Source organism: Leptopilina heterotoma, unplaced genomic scaffold, assembly GCF_015476425.1.
Source record: "Leptopilina heterotoma isolate Lh14 unplaced genomic scaffold, ASM1547642v1 Lhet_353, whole genome shotgun sequence".
Lineage (NCBI taxonomy): Eukaryota > Metazoa > Arthropoda > Insecta > Hymenoptera > Figitidae > Leptopilina > Leptopilina heterotoma.
In genome coordinates, this window is record NW_025111035.1 from 719796 (window position 1) to 740903 (window position 21108).

At 29.0% G+C, this 21108-nt stretch overlaps 3 protein-coding genes across 4 annotated transcripts in view; 1 reads left to right on the plus strand and 2 right to left on the minus strand.

Annotated features, from left to right (window-relative positions):
* LOC122505386 (scavenger receptor class B member 1-like) overlaps window positions 1-8974 on the plus strand; it is a 32945-nt gene extending 23971 nt beyond the window's left edge. For both annotated transcript variants that reach the window (XM_043616953.1, XM_043616952.1), the window contains exons 6-11: window positions 555-755; window positions 1682-1842; window positions 2384-2670; window positions 2797-2915; window positions 5525-5650; window positions 7880-8974. In XM_043616953.1, the coding sequence (XP_043472888.1) occupies window positions 555-755; window positions 1682-1842; window positions 2384-2670; window positions 2797-2915; window positions 5525-5650; window positions 7880-8167 (1182 nt within the window). In that variant the 3' untranslated portion in view covers window positions 8168-8974. The remainder of the gene's footprint in view (window positions 1-554; window positions 756-1681; window positions 1843-2383; window positions 2671-2796; window positions 2916-5524; window positions 5651-7879) is intronic.
* A 548-nt stretch (window positions 8975-9522) lies between these two features.
* Window positions 9523-15477, minus strand: LOC122505390 (serine/threonine-protein kinase pelle-like). Its single transcript, XM_043616966.1, has 4 exons — window positions 15259-15477; window positions 13929-14480; window positions 12040-12479; window positions 9523-10014 (listed from the first exon to the last, which is right to left on the minus strand). Exons 1-4 carry the CDS (start codon window positions 15362-15364, stop codon window positions 9649-9651), a joined length of 1464 nt encoding a protein of 487 aa, XP_043472901.1. The 5' UTR covers window positions 15365-15477; the 3' UTR covers window positions 9523-9648.
* A 1090-nt stretch (window positions 15478-16567) lies between these two features.
* Window positions 16568-21018, minus strand: LOC122505398. The gene is made up of 4 exons (XM_043616991.1): window positions 20156-21018; window positions 19404-19487; window positions 17967-18045; window positions 16568-16743 (listed from the first exon to the last, which is right to left on the minus strand). The coding sequence occupies exons 2-4, from the start codon at window positions 19485-19487 to the stop codon at window positions 16631-16633; spliced, it is 276 nt and encodes a 91-aa protein (XP_043472926.1). The 5' UTR covers window positions 20156-21018; the 3' UTR covers window positions 16568-16630.
* Window positions 21019-21108: the final 90 nt, after the last annotated feature.

Genomic DNA, 21108 nt, shown 5'->3' on the forward strand with positions numbered 1-21108 from the left:
ATTGACTATACCTACAATCGTAAACAGTCAATTCAAAGGAATAGAACTCGATATTTTTTCAGAAACTTTCAATTCCATACAACTTTACGCATTAAGAAAAATATAAATCTCAAATCTTGGTAAATTTAACTATACATATCAGTAGTAAATTATATATACTGCAAAAGGAGACGTCAACTATGTATTTTCATAATCATATGTGACGCGATCTGAAGAAAGGGACCTTAGAAGCAAATCACTTTAAGGTTATGTTAGTGTTAAACTTTTCTTGATTGAAAGTTTCTTTTTACTTTTTTCAAACTAAAATCAGTGTTTATTAAATATTTTAGTTCTAATGAAGACTTAAAAATAAATAATTTTTATTGACAGTTGATCCTTTTTTTGTATTTTCATTTAAAAAATTGCAAACATAACCTATAATTTTTTGCTTCTAAGGTCCCTTTCTTCAGATCGCGTCACATATTATTAGAATTGTTCTAACTATACCTCAATTATCACTAAATTCTTTTATTTTTTATTTTAATAAAAATTGTAATAAAGCAATAACTTTGTAGGGAGTTACATCAGCACTTCACGACAAAGGCTTTTTATTAAATTTTCCTCTGACTCAATTCTTAAACGCTATGGGTGCCAAACCAATATTAAACATGTCCGCTTACGAGTATTTATGGGGCTATCATGATCCAATAATAAAATTGGCAGGCAGCATTGTACCAGGTTTTATAAATTTTCAGAAATTTGGCTTGTTGGATAGGGTAAGTAAGAGTTTACTGTAAAATTAATAATGTTCAGGGGCGTAGCCAGAAATAAGTTTCAGGGGGGGTTTTTATGAAATTTGATTAGAGGTATACTCAGAAAAAATTTGCACTTTTATAGGTTTTCCAAGATTTCAGGGGGGTCAACTCCCAACCCCCCCCTGGCTACGCCCCTGATAATGTTTACAAAAATTGCATGGATTTTTTAAAAATAAGTTTGACATCTCTCGTCGCAAACTTTTCAAAGAGAGCTTGATATCTGTACAGATAGCAAAGTTGGAATAGATAGAATAGATAGTAAGTTAAAACTTTAAACTCGTTTTTCACGAAATAGCATTTTTTAAATCGATGACCACGATTTCTCAAAACTACTGCACCGATTTTGCTCAAATTTGGTGGTCTTTTTTAGTATACATAAAAATCTAGTGCTTAATCGAAGAAATTTTTTTTAATGTAAAAATCTCTTTTTTACAACTGAGAAATCATAGTTTTTTTTTAGTAAAAATCGAAACTACAACTATAGGGTTGTCCCCATAAGGAAGAAGCTGTTTGGAAACTCGCAAAAAAATTGGATCCCACTCAGAAACCGCATTAACGTCGTGCATTAGTCTTATTGTTACAACAGTAGTATCTCCTCATGACATAAATAAGCATAGATTAGAGAAGATTAATTTCTTCGAGTGAATCCGCTGCGACCAACAGATGCAAATTAATTATTTAATTAAAACCGTTTTACAATATTAATTTCAACACTCAAGAAATAAGAAATCTAACTTTAAATTTATACAAAAATTATCAGTACATTTTGCTATTTAAAGAAGATTGATAAAAATTAACAGATTAATCAGATTTAGATGTTTAAAATATCTATTTACAAACTTGTATTTTAACCACAATAAATAATTAAAATATATTTCATTTATTAGATGTACGATGAAGGACACAATGTTGTAACAATGAATATAAAGCACAGTAAAAACATGACGGATGAAAAGGAGCGCTACCTAAGTATTCATACTTACAATGGAAGTCCAGGATTATCTCAATGGGGGTATATAAAACCTAATGGAAATGTTACTCCTGCAGAGTAAGTTTTTTTTATTTTGTCAGAATCTTGAAACAGCGGCGTCCCTACTTAAAATCCCCGTACAAGATCTTGTAGAGGAAAATGTACAAATTAATTAATAACTTTAAAGGCTGCGCAGTAGTTTTCTATGGCTTTCGCAGTTGCGCAGTTGTTTTTAGATCGCAAATGTAGAGAGTCTCTAAAAATAATACTAAAAACTTCCTTATATTTTGCATAAATAAAAATATTAATAAACGATAATAAAATATTTAGTGCACATGAACTTGTACAGGATCTTGTACAATTTTTTATAATTAATAACATAGGAAAAGATGTCCGGAAAATAATGAATTCCTAAAAGTGGCCAAAACTGGTGAATCTACCCTATATCGCTCAACGATATAAAGTATTTATTTCTGCTCTAAAAGTTTTCTTTTTCGTCAGTGCAAAATCATAATATAATATTCCTCTATTTCTCTTTATACTATTATAATTTCAATCACATGCAAACCGGATAGTCTTACTACCATATTGAAGCATTTAAACTAATACTTTCTTTTAGAGACGTGACATGTAACACAGTACAAGGAGCAACAGAAGGAACTTTATTCCCTTCGCATTTAAACAAGCAAGCAGTCTTCAGGGTCTTTAGGAAATCTTTCTGCAGGGCTCTTCCAATTATTTTTCAAGAAGAATTGGTATCAAAAGAAGGAATTTCCGTCTATAAATATGGATTTGCAGATAACTTTTTGGATCCACCTGATATTAATCCAGATAATCAATGTTTATGTAAAAAAAGTAATAAATGCCTAAAAAAAGGACTTTCTGATTTAACGCCTTGCTACTACAGTAAGTAAATTACATTTTTCAGTTGGATTTTTAATACAATCAAAATCAAAACACTTTTTTCATTTCGCTAAAATTTCCGCATGGAAATTGGATGCTATAAGGGAAATATTATTTTTCTACTTTCAGATATTCCGGTTGCCATTTCATTACCTCATTTTTTGGACGCTGACCCCAGTTTAACGAAAAGAATTCAAGGTCTTAATGCTGATCCCCAAAAACACAAGACCGCAATTTACGTGCAACCAGTAAGTTTTTCATTGTATGCTAGTTTCTATTCAAGTTGTATAAAAAATTATACTTCATTGCACATCTTCTTACACGAATAATATATCAATTAAAGTTTGAGCATGATTGAGGAAATAGTAATTTAATATTGCACTGTAAACATTCAAGTTGCAAAATGTTTCATACTGCTATTATTGTAATTCTATAGCAATCTGTCGCACAGATTTTTGTAAATCACCTGTACCGCTTCAAAAAATGATTTTGATCCACAACATTTGACGACTCGGGGTACTACTTTAACCCAAAACCCCCGTTTTCAAAATAATGCAGTATTGTATATGGGTGATTCTCCTGAAAGGGACCCTTTTTTGGTTGAATTTCCAAAAAATCAAATTATTCTTTTTTTGTTACTTTTCTTTCATAAATAAGTTTAGAAAATGTTTAAAGATAAAAATATAAGTTGCGCAAAATTAATTTTCAGAAATAAGACCTCCAGGAACATTTTACTATCATGTGTTCTAGAGGTTAAGTATAATTAATTATAACTTTTAAATTAATTATTTTGTAAAAAACACTCGGTAGGAATATTTTTTTTAAATAATAAATTGTTATGTTTCAATTTATTGCACTTTTTGCTTGTATATTTTATTTTTATTAAATTAATAATTTAATTTGAGGGTTAAATATTTCAAAACAATGATTAAAAAATTAAAAACAAAAGAAAACGCCTATCAAATATAAAAAAGGCTTCGGAGATGAATTGATAATTTAATGAAAAAATTCTCATTTTTTCTAATTTTAAAAATATTATAATTTTTTAAACAATATTTTTAGTTTTAATCATCAAATATTTTCACATCGATTACATATTATGTTTAAAACGTTAAAAAATATGATGTTATTATATAGAAAATGAGGCTTCGGAGATCAATTTAATTTTTACTCTCATTGATAATACTATTTTAATTAATAATTTAAATAACTTTTTTTACCTTATTTTAAACAAATTTAAGTAAAAAATAATCCTTATATTCTGAACTTTAATTTGATATATATCATAAATATGTTGAAATTGTTTAGGGGCCGTACACATAATACGTCACGCGATTTTTGACCATTTTTGACCCCTCCCTCCCCCTATGTCACACTTCGTCACAAACCTTGAACCCCTCCCTCCCCCTACGTCACGTCACACACGTAAATTTCACTGTAAATTTTATACATTGGACATTATATATTATATACAACACTCTAAATTATTGAATCAGTTAGAAATAACTTATTTAGAAGCAAGAAATCAGTCACTAATTCAAATAGTTATATTTTTTTCTGACAATTAGTTAAAAATAACTGATGTTTCAATAAAATTTTTTTGGATTGATTCAATTATTAGTCACGTTTAACTACCTACATAGCACCGAAACTTTCCTAACAATTTATTGAAGGCAAGCTTCGAAATATTTAAATGCAATGTTTAGTGAAAATTGTATAAAGATTTAAATATCCCACTTCAATAATTGTTTAGCGCGAAACTTTCCTGAAAATTTAACTTAAATTTTCAGCAAAATTTTTACGAAAGTATAGTCAAAAGTGTAATTAAATGTTCAGGAAAGTTTCAAGCTATATTTTTAAGAAAATTTGACGATAAACATTTATTGGAGTGAGAAATTTAAATCTTTACACAATTTTAAATAAACTAATTGCTAGTAAACTTTTCGAAGTATGCAAGCAAATCTTTAATATACATATATTTAGAAAAGTTTCGGTGTTTTGTGGATAATTTTTCAGTTATTTTTAACTGATTCAGATACAAAAAGACAGTAACTGCTGATTGCCAGTTTAAACCATGATTTTTAACTGATTCAAATTAAGAGAATATATTATTTATCATCATAATATAAATAATATGCCAATAGATGTTAAACAGGTACATATAATAGATATTAAATAGTTTAGAGCATTTTTAACTTGTTTTATTTAGAAAAAGTGCCACTGTCACATATAATTTCTTATAATCTTTGAATTTAAAAGATTGTGACGTAACACATGAGTTCACCCCCCCCTCCCCCATGTCACACTTAGTCACAATTCTCAGACCCCCTCCCTCCCCCTAGCCGCGTGACGTATTATGTGTACGGCCCCTTAAATACGTTAAAATATAATTATAAAATATACATTCTGTTTAACCAAAATTCGATGACAAAATTAAATATGTTTTTTAAATAGGAAGAAATTTAAATATAAGCAATAGAAGATTATATAAAGATAGATAAATCTTCGTAGATTATAAATAAATTTTTCAAAAAATTTAAACTTGATAAAATATTAATGAAAAATTAATTTAAATAATGAACCTCATGTTGGAGACACGTGAAGTGGTCCCTTTCAGGAGAATCACCCATATATAATCAAACACTTTGGTATACGGCTGCTAAAAGATAAATGAACCCTACAACAGTTTTGGCTGAAAGGAGGGCTTAAATTTAGAAACGAAATCTCTTCTTATATATTATTTTCACCGCTTCCCTTTTAATTTTACAATTCGCCCAACGCATATCATTTATTGCTTTAAAAGTGCGTAGTAAATTAAAATTGAATCATAATATATTATGATGAATCTTCTTTACAGGATATCGGAATACCTATGAAAGTTCAATCTAGATTGCAGATAAATCTTGTTATGCAGGAGTCGCCTTATAATCCAAAAATGGCTGAATTTAATGGCATGACTGTACCAGTCATTTGGAGTGAACTGGTAATTTCACATTTGTTAAATTTAATATCTTAACATTGGTCCATATGTTGTTCTTTATAACTATATAGAATACTACTCCAGTTCCAAAACTCAAGAACTAAGGAAAATAACTCATTAACTTAAAAATTGCAAAACACATGGGTTATTAAAATTTTCAATGAAAATGTGATGACGTCCACTTTTTAAAATATTGATCAGATCATGTCGGATTTACTTAAATCTTATTACACGAGGGTTTTCAAGGTCACTTATTATAAATATGACATCAGATTTTCAAAAAAATTTTATAGCTATCTAACAGGGAGTTGGAGAATTACAAGAGAAACTTTTATAAGTTCTCCAACTCCCAACTAGATGACTAGATCTATACATCTTTCGTGCACGACGCATGTTGGCGTAAAAACGTCAAAGCGTAAATATATGAGAGTGAAAGCAACAACCTTATATCACTGTCTCGCTCACTCACATACTTTAACGCCGACATGGGACGGTACCTTTAACGTTTAAAAATAATTGCAAACTTCAAGTCTAGTGCATCTCATTCTTAAAGGTTAAAGCGTTTTTCTGAAACTTGTTTTTGAAGTCCTTGCGTACGTCATAACTCCAAATCTACTGGATAAATCGTTTTGAAATTTGTTGTACTGAAAGCTTTTTCTTTTTTCGGAAAAAAAATTACTAATTTTACAATAACAAATTTTAGCCGATTTTTTGTACAAAAAACGGCTTTTTGGCTTCCAACTGCTAATAAAAAATTGAAACATAAAAATCCTCCCTGGGTTACTTTAAGAAACATCACCTTTAAGGGTGAGTATTAACCTTTGAGGCCTCTTTTAAACCTGTTTTTCATGAATTTTTTTAAGATACGGGAATAAAGTAAACAAAATTTGGTTTTAAGGGATTTATTTGTTAACTTTTTAAGTTTACAAAAATATATTTATACGTAAAAAAAGTTTAAATTTGTTGCCTATAGAGGGCGTCAAAGTTGGTCTCATTTCTCTGCAGAGGAAATCGGTGGGCCGTTTCTAATCCGGTTAGACCGTTTAATCTAAATCAAAAATTCAAAGTTTTTCTGAATCTGAGATAGATTTAGCTTTCGAGTACGTAGGATATTTTAAAAATATTAATTTTGGTGTATTTGGCAGTTGTTTGAAGTAAAAAGTCGATTTTTAGGGCGAAAATTTGTCAAAAAATCTGTTGCCAAAAAAAAAAACCAAAAAAAAATCCGCTACGTACTCGAAAGCATTAGTAAATGACGATCAAAAAAAAACTTTGTCCGAAATCAATCCGATCAAAACTGTTCTAGCTAGACGGCCCACTGTTTTGAAAAACGTTATTTCGAGAAAAACGCGTTTAAAGTTTTGAAAGCACTTGAAGCGCTCTTGGACACCTTTTGCAGATTTTGATTTTTTTCACATAAAATAACTTCAAAATCATCTCTAATGATATAATTTCTATTCTACACATTATAAAGTATCGTTTAAGCAAAAAAAAAAAAAAAATTCAATTTTTTTTGGGTCAAAGGTGTCACTCTTCCTTAACAAATGCATTTTGATTTTTTGGAGTCGCCTGAGGAGATTCACATCCTCTTGTTCAATTCTCAATATTTTTCCATGAAAATTTGAAAAAATATTGTTCAAATCTTGCAGTATTCTCTCTGTATCGACAAAAAGATGGTTAAAAATATGCATTTTTTCACCGAATATTATATATTAAATTAAATAAATTAAATAAATTTTACATATTAAATAATTAATTTATTGAATAATATACTCTCTAAATCTGAATTAGTAGTTTTCTTCTAATGAAATAGTGCGGATTCGTTTACCATTTTTGAATTAGTAACTGTTTTTACTAATTTTTAGCAGTTTTTTTTACTAATTATTATTAGTAGAAAATTTACTAATTTGAAATAGTAAAAAATACGTTCTACTAATTGAATTAGTAATTTTCTACTAGCAATTAGTAAAAAAAACTACTAAAAATTAGTAAAAAATGTTACTAATTCAAATTGGTAAACGAATCCGCACTAATTCAGATTTAGAGAGTAGAATTAAATATTTGCTTAGAAGGCATAAGCTTGCTATGGGTTAGACATTTCGTTCTTGTGGCAAACTTGCACGCAGCAAGTTTGCTGCAAGATTACTTGCTATTTAATTTTAATAGTAGAACAATACAACAGAAATTTAAGTACGAGTAATACTTTTTGTTTTAAAGCAATAAAATTTTTAGCTTATAGCTCAATTGCCAAGCGATTTAATGTGGATAATCCAACTTTCTACAAACATTGGTCCAAAGATAACAACTGCCTTTATTTGTATCTTGGTAATCTCTGGTGCCGGCCTCGTGTCATTATCCATGGCAGGTACTCTTTGGGTGTTAAACCAACAACAAGAGGAAGAAAGTGGAAGGAGGGATAGTTGCGACCTTAGAATTCCTTTGGGCTACGGTCAATATACAGGTATAAGAATTCTACCTGCAATCAAGAAAATCACATCTCGGACGGACATCTTCGTATAATCAATACATTAAAAAAGGTTTTTTTTTTTTGCTTGAGAGTGTGTATTTGTACGTATTATTAACTGCACAATTGTCTTTTGTTTTACCTCAATAAATGAAAGCATATTTGTAAATAGAAACGCGAACTGAGCAATTCATTGTGGCAGCCAATTACAACATTATATTTAGATTAGTTTTTATAATTTTTATTTGGTGTAAATAAAGACATCGTTAAAAATAAATTAATTTATATGTAATTCTATAACAATATCAACCAATAAGCTTGTAATTTTTTAAGAAGAAAATGGACTACAGTGAATTACTGAAATGATTAAAAGTTGTTCCTTAACTTTTAATGATAAATAAAGTTTCCAAAAACATATTTTTTTAAGCCAGTCACAATATTATATAAAAATGTGATTCTGAAATAAGTAAATTGTGTAAATTATAATCAATAAGTAATTTCTGCTTTAGTATACATATATGTATTAAATAAGTTTTCACCGTATTGTATAAATTATCTACAATGTGACAAAACAACTGAATAAGTTATTTAAATGTTAAATATTTTAGTTTATTAAAATGTAAATTATTTAATATCTATTTCTCCTTTTTCAATATTATTATTGATATATTAGAGGGAGAGAAATAATTTATAATTTTTAAAAAATCAATTTTCTTTTTTTGCATAAAATTTTAGTATCAAATTACAATGTAGTCAATTTTTAAACCACTTAAGGAATACGATTTATGTTGTATTTCTTGGTTACCGCGCGCCACAATAGTGATGTATAGAGATTCGATATAAATAAAAGTCTTGCCCTTTTACATGATACATATTCTTGGATATTCCGCATACACAGTAAAAAGTAAATCTTAATTTAAGAACGAGCTGAAATTAAACAAGTCTTGAAACTAAGATCGGTTTTAATTTAAGCTCAGCTTGCGCGTGAAAATGAAGATGGACAATCTGAATTGACAGTTCTCATTACTGTAGTGAATTTCTAAATAATTCACTGAATTTAGATTTATTTAATATTTAATCCTGAAGCAATTGACAGGTTTAGGTTAGTTTTTTATATTGTTGATTGATATACTTAAATACACTAGTATATAGTGTAAATAAATTTTGGAAAATAAGTAACTAACTGTTGATATTTCAACATGATTGCCTTAAATTCAGCACACTCAGTGCTGATAATCAGCATGCTTGGAACTTTAAATTCAGCAAAAAAATATGATTTTATATTAAGCGAAGGCTGTCTTAAAAATGTCATTAAGGTACCGTGGCCTTCATGCCTTAAAATAAGACTTTCTTTTTACTGTGATACAATTGGTAATAGGCGATAAAAATTAATAAAACATAATCTGAAACATTATTTTTTATAACTAAAATAAAATAGTGTTTATTTATAAAAAAATAGATGTTACAAATAACAGAAAACTTGACAGCAGAGATTAATTTAAACAAAAGTACATCTCAACATTTATACTTGGAAAATCTATGTTGAAAGAATAAAAAATCGGTTCCTAGAGTCACTCAAATTTTTATAAACTTGTTCCATTTCAGGTCTATTTTGTGCGAGTTTATTTGCACACCACTTTCCTAGTGTTATTAAATAAATAAAAGTTGATTGATTAAATCCTGCCTTCTTATCCACTAAAATGTCATATTCTTCATCTTCCCATTTATCCATTAACTCTTTCAAAAATTTACATTCTGATCTATTGTGATCATAGGCAGGTAATCCAGTTGCCAATTCAAAAATAACGATCCCAAAACTGTAAGTGTCAATTTTGGTTGACAAATTTCTACTAGAAATGAAATCTTCAGGGAGGTACGGTCTGGTTCCAAAAATTTTACTGACCTGCAAAATTTTAACTGATATTTTAGTTAAATTTCACTAATTCACAGCATATATTCTCAAAAAATCGGTTATTCTTTTTTTTTTGCATTTTACAGCTGAGAAACCATAGTTTTTTTTTTAGTAAAAATCGAAAAGTTGAACTTGAGCGATTGCCATTTTGTCAAAAAAGAATTTTTTTTAAATTCTTATCGATTAAGAAAATTATCTTCTACTTTAACTAAATTCGTTTGAATTTCGTGTTTCTGATAAACCAGCTCCTTTAAAATCGCGTGGTCACCGAAAACCATACTTTTTATTCAAAAATCTTGACAAGATCGTGCATCACATCTTTATTTTTAAAAATTTTTTATCGCCCCCTCAATTATTATTTTTAGTGCATATATTATAAATAACACAATTTATAATATTAATTAATAATTAATATTAATTATTCTAGCTATATATTAGTTTAATAATGCAACTTTTAATTAACCTAATGTTAAAAGCATTATTTGGTCCTTAATAACGTCTTTCTTTTAAAAGCATATAAATCAATTCGCACTTTTTAATTTTCCAACGCATAATTTCGCATAATAGTCAGATAAAATACTGTCCTTAAATATTTCATATTTGGGGTGCTAAATAAGTGGACAGAAAAAGATTTAAGAGTATATTGAGTGTTTTGCAATTAAGTTGTCGGATTGAAGGCAATTTTTACTAATTTTGGAGTAAAAGTTGCTACGATAATTTCTGTAAAATTTGGTATAATGTACTTTGAGAATAGCAAAATTCAGATTGAAAATAGTTAAAGTTGAGTGAAATGCGAAGAAGCTCCAGACAATTTTGGTTTTACTTTTGTATAAATAGTAAAAGATACTCTATATTTTTTCCGTGTAGTCATTCAAAAATAATCGTTAGATGGAATAAAAGGTCACCGAATTTTTATTTATACATTGTTTTTTACTTAAATAAAGAACTGTAATCTAATCGAATTATAATTCAGAAAAAATATCATTTAGCAGAATTTAAGTAAGTCAAACTTTTAAACATTTGCACGAATAATCAATAGTTGATGGAATTCTTAAAATTTCGAAACCACTCTTTCCTTATTATAATAGCGGGTAAACCAGACAGTACTTTTCAATTTTGAATAGCTATAAAACCGTATGAGATAAAAATAATTTGTTTTTTTTTACTAATCATTAATTTGTAAGGTACGGATTTTGAAAGCTTTTTTGAGTGTCAGATTACTGTCGTATTGTTTATTTACTAATTTTTTTTTTAAAGAATAAAATTGTTTTTTTCATAAACATGATTAGTTTAATAGTTTTGTGTGATCATCATATAAGGAACAATATCACCTGAAAGAATTTGAAAGCAAATATGAATTGCAGTTTTTAAACAGTGTTAATTAAAAAAAAATATTGCTTTAGGCGGTCAACTGGTTCTCCTAATTTATAGTTTTAAACCTGTCGCTGAAACATTTCTGCCGGATAATTTTTTAAATCAGCAATATGAATATTTTATCTATAATAAAATTCTGTCTATAATAAATATTTCAACTAATAAGTTTTATATTTTTATCGCGACCTCGAAATAATATTTCATTTCATTTTTAGAGAATATCTAAAGCTCCTAACAAACAATTTGAAAAATTAACTTGAACCAAATATAAACTTGATTAATATTTAGAATACCACAATAACATATATATATATATATATATAGAATTGAGAAGCCGGGAAGAAAAACTCTCCGAGTGCTCCTCAATTATTGTTCCATTTCAAATTAATTAATATGATTTGACATAAATAAAAGCAACTAATAATTTAGTCGAAAATTTTCCTGATAAATTTAAATCCTAAGAACGAGTGACATTTTTTAATAACTGGAATGGTTATATTTAAATCAGCTTAAGCAGTGAATTTTTGCCTATATTCTTGCTAGGTATTCTTAACTTGTGATATTTGGGCGAAATTTCAATGTTATGAATGAATAAATAAACATAAAATGAAAAAAATGTTTCTTTCTAAAAAATATACTTACTTTCATTGAACTTTCCTCTGGTCCTTCTCTGGCTAAACCAAAATCTCCAATTTTCGGCTCAAAATGTTTATCCAATAAAATGTTGGCACTCTTAATATCTCCATGAATTAAAGGCTTACCTCCAATAGTGTGTAAATACTGTAAACCCCTTGCGGTCCCAATGGCAATATTGTATCGTTGTTCGCATGACAAAGGTTCCGTTTTATGTTTATGTAATAGTCTATCCTCTAAAGATCCATTAGGCATCAGTTGGTATAAAAGACACGGCGCCTCTCCATTTACACTATAAGCATATAAGGCCAATATATTATCATGGGGATGCGAGTTTAAAATTCTTATTTCCCTTAAAGATTGTTGAAGTTGTGTTGCGTAGCTCTCGTCGGACTTTCCACTGCGACGTTCTATTTTCTTTATTGCAACATCAGTATTCTTCCAAACACCTGCATACAAATTTCACTGTATCAATTATAAAAAATTAAAAGTTATTAATCAAAGAATAACATTAATTTTGTCCCTTGAATACTCTCCTACAATAATGAAACTGACACCCAACTATCAGAACTCTTTGGGAAATTATTTTCAAGTTTTTTTTTTTGTTTAAAACCAATTATTGTGAAAAACAGTTACTGCAAAAATTTCTTTTCGATATTGTTACAAAAAGAAAATTGGAAAATTCTTTTCGAGTATTTTTAGTTCATTATTTCGTGACTGTAGGTGCGGGTCTTTCAAAAGGTGCCTATTATTCGGGGAGACAGTTTCCGGGAGCAACCTATTTTACATAAATTAAAGATTCAAACGTGATTCTCTTCATAAGTGTTTTTTCTAGAAAACAAAAACAATTTTTTTTACACATTTTTCTCAAATAATCGCGAAAATTCTATGTTTTTTGGGCCAATTTATCCCCATAGAAAATAGCACAGGGGGTAAAAATGTGAAATGTTAAGAAGTTTGTTGTCTATACATTTTTAGATAAAGAATCGAATCTGTTCAGTAGATTATACGAGAAAAGTGTCTCCCCGTTTTTAAAAATTTATTTACGAGAAAAATGCAGTTAAAGTTTTCGTAATGTATTACAGTGCGAGTTTAGAAATAGTCTGAAAAATTGCTATAACTTTTTTTTTTGCATATTTTTTCAAAAATGTTTTCGGGCATTAATTTGATGATTCGTTTTAATTTATATTTAATAATTATATGCTTTTGTTTTCTCTTGTCAAGTTTTACTAGATTATATTATGTGGACGTCCACATGAAAAGGGCCCATTTTGGCACTATTGGACTTATCTATACATGGGCACCTTAACCCTCTGCTGATGCTAACTTATCCCCACTCTATAGACAAAGAACGTAACTCCCATAGTCCCCACCAGGCGTCCAGAATGACGATTTTTGACGATAACGGTCGTTAGCATCAGCAGAGAGTTAAAGATGAAAAATCAAGAGGTTTTAAATTTTTCCACACCTCAATTTTTAAAATACGTATTACTTTTGCAAATGACCGACAAAATGGGCCCTTTTCTTTTTTCTAAAGAACCAATGAAATTAAACAGTTAAATTATCGATAAATTAATGAAAACCGCGTGATTCGACTTGTCAAAACATATAGATTGATAATAAAAAATAAAAAAAAAAATTAAGATTTATCCCAAAATTACTAAATTGCGATTATCTTGAAAACTAGAACCGACAAAATGGGCCTTTCTCATGTGGACGTACACATATAAATTGTCAATAAGAAAGAACATTAATTTTTATTTTTTAATCACGACTTTTAATAAAATTATGATTTTCTAAGAAAAAAAATTTCTACTTTATAATTACATTTTTTGTCAAAAGTTGTGTTTTTTTGTAAAAAAGGTCAAATGCGCATATATATATATATTATTACATACCTCTGTAAACTGTTCCAAATCCACCTTTGCCAAGGATATTCATTTTATTCCAATTATTAGTACCAATTGCAAGTTCATCAAACATTGCTAGGGGTAAATTATTATCAATCGGAGATTCATGTAAAAGATTATTTGAATAACTCTGAGGAAGAGGCGGGCTCATAAATTTCTTTGGTTGATTTATTATTTTACGCCATTCTTCATCTTCAGAATTCTTTAATACTACTTTTTGAACAATATTCTGAGTAGGAGAAACATGATTAAAATTTTTTGTATCAATACTCATATCCTTCTCCTTTGATTTTTTATGTAATTTTTCTTTGCCTCTTTTCCGCAAATTTCCTTCTCCTTTATCTATTAGAAGATGATATTTCGGATCTACCAATGGTCTCAAAATATTCATTGCCTGATAATGTTGCATTCTTGATAAAAGAATAAAGAGTTCTAAAATTTTGTGGTTATATTGACTCCACTTGGTTAGTAACTCGTCAGTCGGGTTTCTCTCTTTTCGAAGCTCATTGACAACTTTGAATTTAAATTGCATTCCTATTCCTAAAAAATTACAATACAAATCTTTAAATTAGAAGTGACAACTAAACTTTCTTATATGTGACAAGGACAGTTAAAAGGGGGGTCGTCCATAAAGCATGTGATACAGATTTTGGGTAATCTAGACCCCCCCTCCCCCCTCGTGATGCTTTTTCCATTAACAGTTAACATGGAGTGTGATATTTTGCTGACCTCCCCCCCAACCCTAAAGTATCACATGCTTTATGAATGACCCCAAGGGGCTACGGTTCGAAAAAATAAATTTTTTATTATTTATTGATTTTGATAGAAAAAAATTGCCTCTATCAGAATCACTAATCAATAAAAAATTGATTTTCTAGAACCGTAGGTCCCTTTTAACTGTCCCTGTAACATTCCATATGCAAAGAAGCTTTGTTCACCAAACAGTGATTACTTGGTTGAATAACAGTTTTGTTGAATTACAATTGTATAATTGCAAAGATTTTGTGTGTGTTTCTGTATGCCACATTGCGCAATAAAACTATAATGAAAGGAATTTTTAAAAACTATTACGACAGAGGAAAAGTTTATGCAATATGTAAAGTCAATTACTTCATATCATTATTGGGTGTAAAAATAAATGTTTTATTTCGTGCGTATAGAACTATAACGCAGTTGAATCGAACTTTTAGAAACTTTTTAAGAAAACAAATACCATATTAAATATGGATTAATGGAATTTATAGCATAAGACTCTTAATTTTTATTATTAAAAGAAAAAAAGTGAGAAGAAATTATTATAAACATATATGATACTTGCCCAATTCTTCCCACTTGTCATTCTCATTTAAGATTCTACATAATTCCATACGAATGAAATAAGGTATTTCGTAAATATAAATTTGTGCATTATGGTTGTCATTCATTCTTCAATTAACTTTCCACTTCTTGGCATTACTATAAATATTTTTTCAAAAATTAGATTTCTGATTATTGCACGCAAGAAAGGTTATGGTTATAATCAATCATAAAGGCGCAGACACAGCTCGACTGCTTACCTGCAGGCAGGCTGATTCCACACTTACCCAACGCTCCACTTTTCCGTGGCGCTTCGCGTGAGACAGAAAAAGATAGAGATAGTCTCTGTCTTTTTCTATCTCACGGAAAAGCGGAGCGCTGGGTAAGTGTGGAATCAGCATCAAGCGGTGTTTACACTCACTGCTCAACGCAAAACGTAGCATGGCACCATGGCACCGTTTTGCGTTGCGTTTTGTAACTAGGCCATGAGTGTGAGAGAGATACAGATATAGGTTTGCTCTATTTGCACTGGCACTTGCACATACATTGGCACCTATTGGAGACTCAGCTTAAGAAATAAGTTGCAAATATAAGGTTGAGTCAACAATGCACTGAAAAAAAAGTTCTGGTAGGGTATATTATACCAAGAAGACGTATATATATATATACATAGTTTATACATTGTTTATACAAAGCCACAATTTAGTCAACTACAGCCTCTCTGTAGTAAAGAAGAAGAAGAAGAAGAAGAAGAAGAAGAAGAAGAATTAACCAAAAACTTCAAGAAACGTTAAAATAGTCACAAAACATTAAAATTTCTGACATTTCTTATTATTCCTGATTTTATTTTTAGCAGGCATTGAATTTCACAAGCACATTAAAAAAGGAAAATAGAACTTTTGACAAATAATTTGAAAAAGTGTTTAATGTTGAAAGTCAAGTTTTGAAATCTAACCTCACTTTTATTCTATTGAGAATGCAAAGTGAAGGAAATTATTCTTCATAAGAGAGTGTTATACAGTTTCCAATAGCTAAAGTCAAAAATGCTTATAACACAACCGATCTGCATCTCAGAATAATTGTCAAGTCAAGTACTTTCTCATTCTTTTGAATGCGCGTTTCATATATATTTTTGTGAAGCCAATTCAGAATAATAAAATTTTCTGGAATTTTGATGGTTCCCGTGTGTGGAATAGAACTCTTAAGTAAATTCGCCTTTTAAGGAGAATACAACTTTTGAATTCTTTTCAATTTTCCGTTTCTTAACGGGATATGATGACAAAGACGTATATTAGAGAGGTCAAGAGACGAATATAATTTCAAAAATTTTCCAAGATTAAATGTTTTTATTAAATACTTTATATATTGAATTTCTCTTAGCAGATGTTGTGTTGTTACATTCTTCCCAAAAGTATATGAAGTAATAGCATTGTGTTGAATAAGACGCCATTATTATTTATTACATGAATATTGTAACTCGGAATCGTAATTCTCTTTCTTCCGCAGCCTGAAACATTAATTTAACAATTTTGAGTCACAAATGAAAAATAAATTAACTTTAATAAAATTTATTATTTTGAAACTCTGTCCTTGGTAAATTTTTGATAATTTATACCATGAAAATTTGCCAAGCTTGCAGTACAAGATAAGCTTGACAAAGACAGCAAAATTTCCACTATGTATATGTATACATTTTAAATCTTAATCGCAGTCAAAATTTCACTGATTTCAATTACAAGTGGATGGGGGTTTTCTTTGATGACTCTGTGGAATTTCACTGACAATCAGTGCGGTTTTAACTGATTGTCAGTGAAATTCCACCTGATGAATTGAAGAAAACTCTTATACTTGTAATCGAAATCAGTGAACTTTTCACTGATTTAGGGGGCGTCCATAAATCACGTGATGCTATTTTTGACCATTTTTGACCCCCCACCCCCCCCCCATGTGATACACTATTGCATGTATTAGCGCCATTTTATCTGCAAGTCGTGATAAATTTGTTGACCCCCCACCCCCCCTAAAGTGTAACGTGATTTATGGACGGCCCCTTAGAGTGTAGCAAGCTTTCGCAGTTCCGTCGAAATACATAATTTTTTGCTAAAAAATCAAACGAATATACATAATTAATAAAAATGAATGTTATAGAAAAATCTTCAATTTAAAATAATAAAAAATAAAACAAATTTTTTTTTGAAATATTATTGCAAGTGTGTTGCGCAAGCTTATATGGAATATTTGCACTATATACGTAGTAAGCTTCACTGCGCAAAAACTGGTATGTCTAATGGAGACACTTTTGTCCTCACTTTTAAGACGGTGTATAGAATATCTTTTTGGAGGACGTCAAAAGTGACTATTTTCAGACACTAAAAGTGCGTTTTTACATTGCTGAGAAGTTGATTGAATTTCAAAATATTTTTTGTTCAAAGTGTTGCATAATATCTTAAAATAAGACGTGTTTCAAAGTCACGAGTATTTTTGGTATTGCAGCAATCATTACTTGAAATCAATCTCTCGATTATACAGAAACATTTCACGTAAAGTTCGCAAGTGGACATTTTGCTGACTCTTTGTGACAATCTTTTGCTGTAAGAGTGCAATAAGGTAAGCTTATACAGTAATAAGCTTTCCTTTTATCTGCCGGGTATAAATAACAAGGCGTATTCAATAGGAAACGAATGAAAACACAAGTTTTATCTTTTTTTTATGGAAAAAAGAAACACTTACCTGTAAAAGCATTACAAAACGGCCGTTTTTGTCTAATAGATTCTTTCAAAAATTTGTTTTCCAAAAATGACAGAATACTCTAAAAAATTAAAACAGTTTCGTTAAATTATTAAAAATATGCAAGTGGAACGCGCAATAGCGCAGCATCCTGAACGAGTAGGGTAATAATAGTAATATGTACTGCAAAAACTCAGATGGTATCTCACTCGTGTCTTAAAATGAGTTGCTTTAACTAGTGTTTAAACCATTGAGGTAGAAAATCTGTTTTATATTAAGACATTTAATTTCATCTCGTGTCTGATTTTAAAAAATTAAAGATTACTCGAAACACATCGTGTCTCAAAATGAGGTGCTAAATATGTAAGACACTTTGCAACGTCTTAAAATCAGACACATATCTGTTTCAAAACATGTGGACACAAGACATCTCATGTGCTTCAAACATAGGGGCAAAAAACATATATTCGAAATCTGGATTTTTAATTAATGTTCGATGCGCGAACAAAAGGTGACTTTGAACATTACTTCAAAGTTTAAAATCCATCTTTTATTTTTATGCAGTCACCTTTTGTGTTGATCATAGAAAAACAGCTATAGTATCCAGATTTAAAGAATTACTTCAACTTTTGTGAGTTTTGAAATAATAAATTTATAATCATCACGACTCTTTATTACTTGTGCGCATGCTAAAACTGCGCAGTCTTTAAAGTTTTTACTTTTTTACACTTGGACATTAATGAATATATGGTAGTGTTGCACCAGTGAAAGAATTGATACCAGCAAAAGAACAAATTGTTTATTTATCACGATTAGCAGTAGTATGAAAAAAATATGTCTTCAAAATATAGTTTATGATAAAATAATAGATTCAAAATGCAATAAGTTATTTCTGAAAATAATTTTTTAATTTTTTGGTGGGTTATATGAACATGACAAATGAACAAAGCATAAACAGAAAATAGGCTTTTATTTTACGGAAAATGTAGACAAAATAATGGTGCTAATGAATATCTTACTAATTTATGTAAGAAAAGTTGGGGCACTTTTTAATTCAATAATATTTATAAATGTAAAGTTGGAAAAACATTTGAGATTGTGTCACTAACTTTAGCTATATATATTATGAGTATATGTGTGTGATATTGGATTAAAAATTTAAAAAAAACTATAATGTAAATATCAAACCCGTTTCTGAGCTGAAATAAAGATTATATTATTATTATTAGTTAATTGAGTATGTTCATTTACAAAATTCCAGTGTTTCTTAACAAAAATACCTTGTTAAGAATAATAATATATAATGTAAATGAATAAATAATATTAATAGTTATATAAATAATAATAATTGTTATTTTCGCTCGACGAAATCTTCTTCCCACAATACGTTCAAATACTAGCAACGGCGAAATATTACACGTTATAATAAAATATACTTGCCAATTTAACAGTAGCAACATGTAAAATGGTAGGTAAATGTAACAAACATAATGCAATAAACCATTTGTGGATAAAATTTTTCATCTGAAAGGAGAAAGTAAATGCGATGGAAATTATTTTAATTTATAAATCTTAATCATAGACAATTAAATCGCAGTTATATGTCTTGTCTTGACAAAAAAAAGCTTAATAGAAAAGTAATTTCTGGTTACACAAATCCTCATATATCTTAATGGTAAAATTGCAGTTGTGAATTTTGAGCTATATAAAAGGCAATATTATGCTTGGTTAAATTTCAAACCATTTGAGAGCGTGCGGTCTTGCAGACTCCTCTAATAAAAAATTCGCCAAGTTATAGAGATTCAAAGAATGTTATTTCGGCGCACTCACCCCTAACCCCGAGTTAACGATGATGATCCGCAATCATCAATAACATATTCTGTTGGAGATCTAATCATTAACCCAGAGTTAGGGGTGAGTAGTGTGGAAAATTGTTTTATTCTTATATATATTTACATTTATACTAAATTTGTTTCATATACATTATTATACTTTTTAATATATTGATGAAATTTCACACAAAAACTATAGTCACAAAAGTTTCTTATTATAGACAAATTATAATTTTTTAAAAAAAGATAAAAAAAAGTTTTAAGAATTTTTTTAGAAAAGTTATTTCAGAACAAAAACTTTCAGTTTCCATCTTATCAAAGCGATATGAATATTCTCAATTAGAGAATTTAAACACTTACTTTTTGCTTATAAACGATGAATGTGACTGCGACAAGTCAATTTCAAAGTTTAATATTTGACACAAAATTTTAGAAGGAAAAAATCGGAGCCCTAGAAATTTTTTTAATTTACTTCATTAATAAATATGTTTAGTCACACGTTTAAAAGTAATAAGAAGAATGAAATAACGCCTGCGTAAGGAGGTAATCGATAAGTATTAACTGAAACGTTATCTTAAATTCTCTCTCAAAATATATAATAGATGAAAAATTTAATATTAAAAAAAAAATAAAATTTTTCCTTCAATTCTTGTTTCATAAAGTTAAATTAAAGAATATTAGGAGGCCTCTCGCTATTTAATGACAGTCAGAAGTCTGCATTAAACGAATTTTTATTGTAATTCCGACAATTATTAAAAAAACAATCAGTCGACATATTTGTATATTTTTATATTAGTATTTATTAAATTTTTGTTATAAATACAATGATGTAGGAAAACAAATTTATTTATCACGTTAGTCACGATAACTATAATATATATATTTAATATTCTGATTGAAACGCTACGTTTTCCAAAAGGTGCGTACAAACTGCGAAAGAACAGCATATATGCAGTTACCTGTAATAGAAAAAATTTAAAGAATATGTCAGCCTCCACCCTGTCGTGGAAAATATATGTTGTATAATAAAAATGAGCTGTTTGTACGTTTTTCTTAATTTACCATATTTCACATACACATATCGCGCGCAAGGTGATTTTGTTATATATATATATATAATTTTATCTGTCCTAAAAGTGTTTTTTTTTACAAAATTTATCAGATTTCCTGAATTATTTTTACTCAAATGCTACGTATTTATATATTCGATTTTTTCTTAAATCCACCACATCAAAGTTATTGTAGAGAAACCCGTAATGTACTCTCTCTCTCTTCCTGCATTTTACAAAGTTGGCAACAGTGCGCGCGAGCTG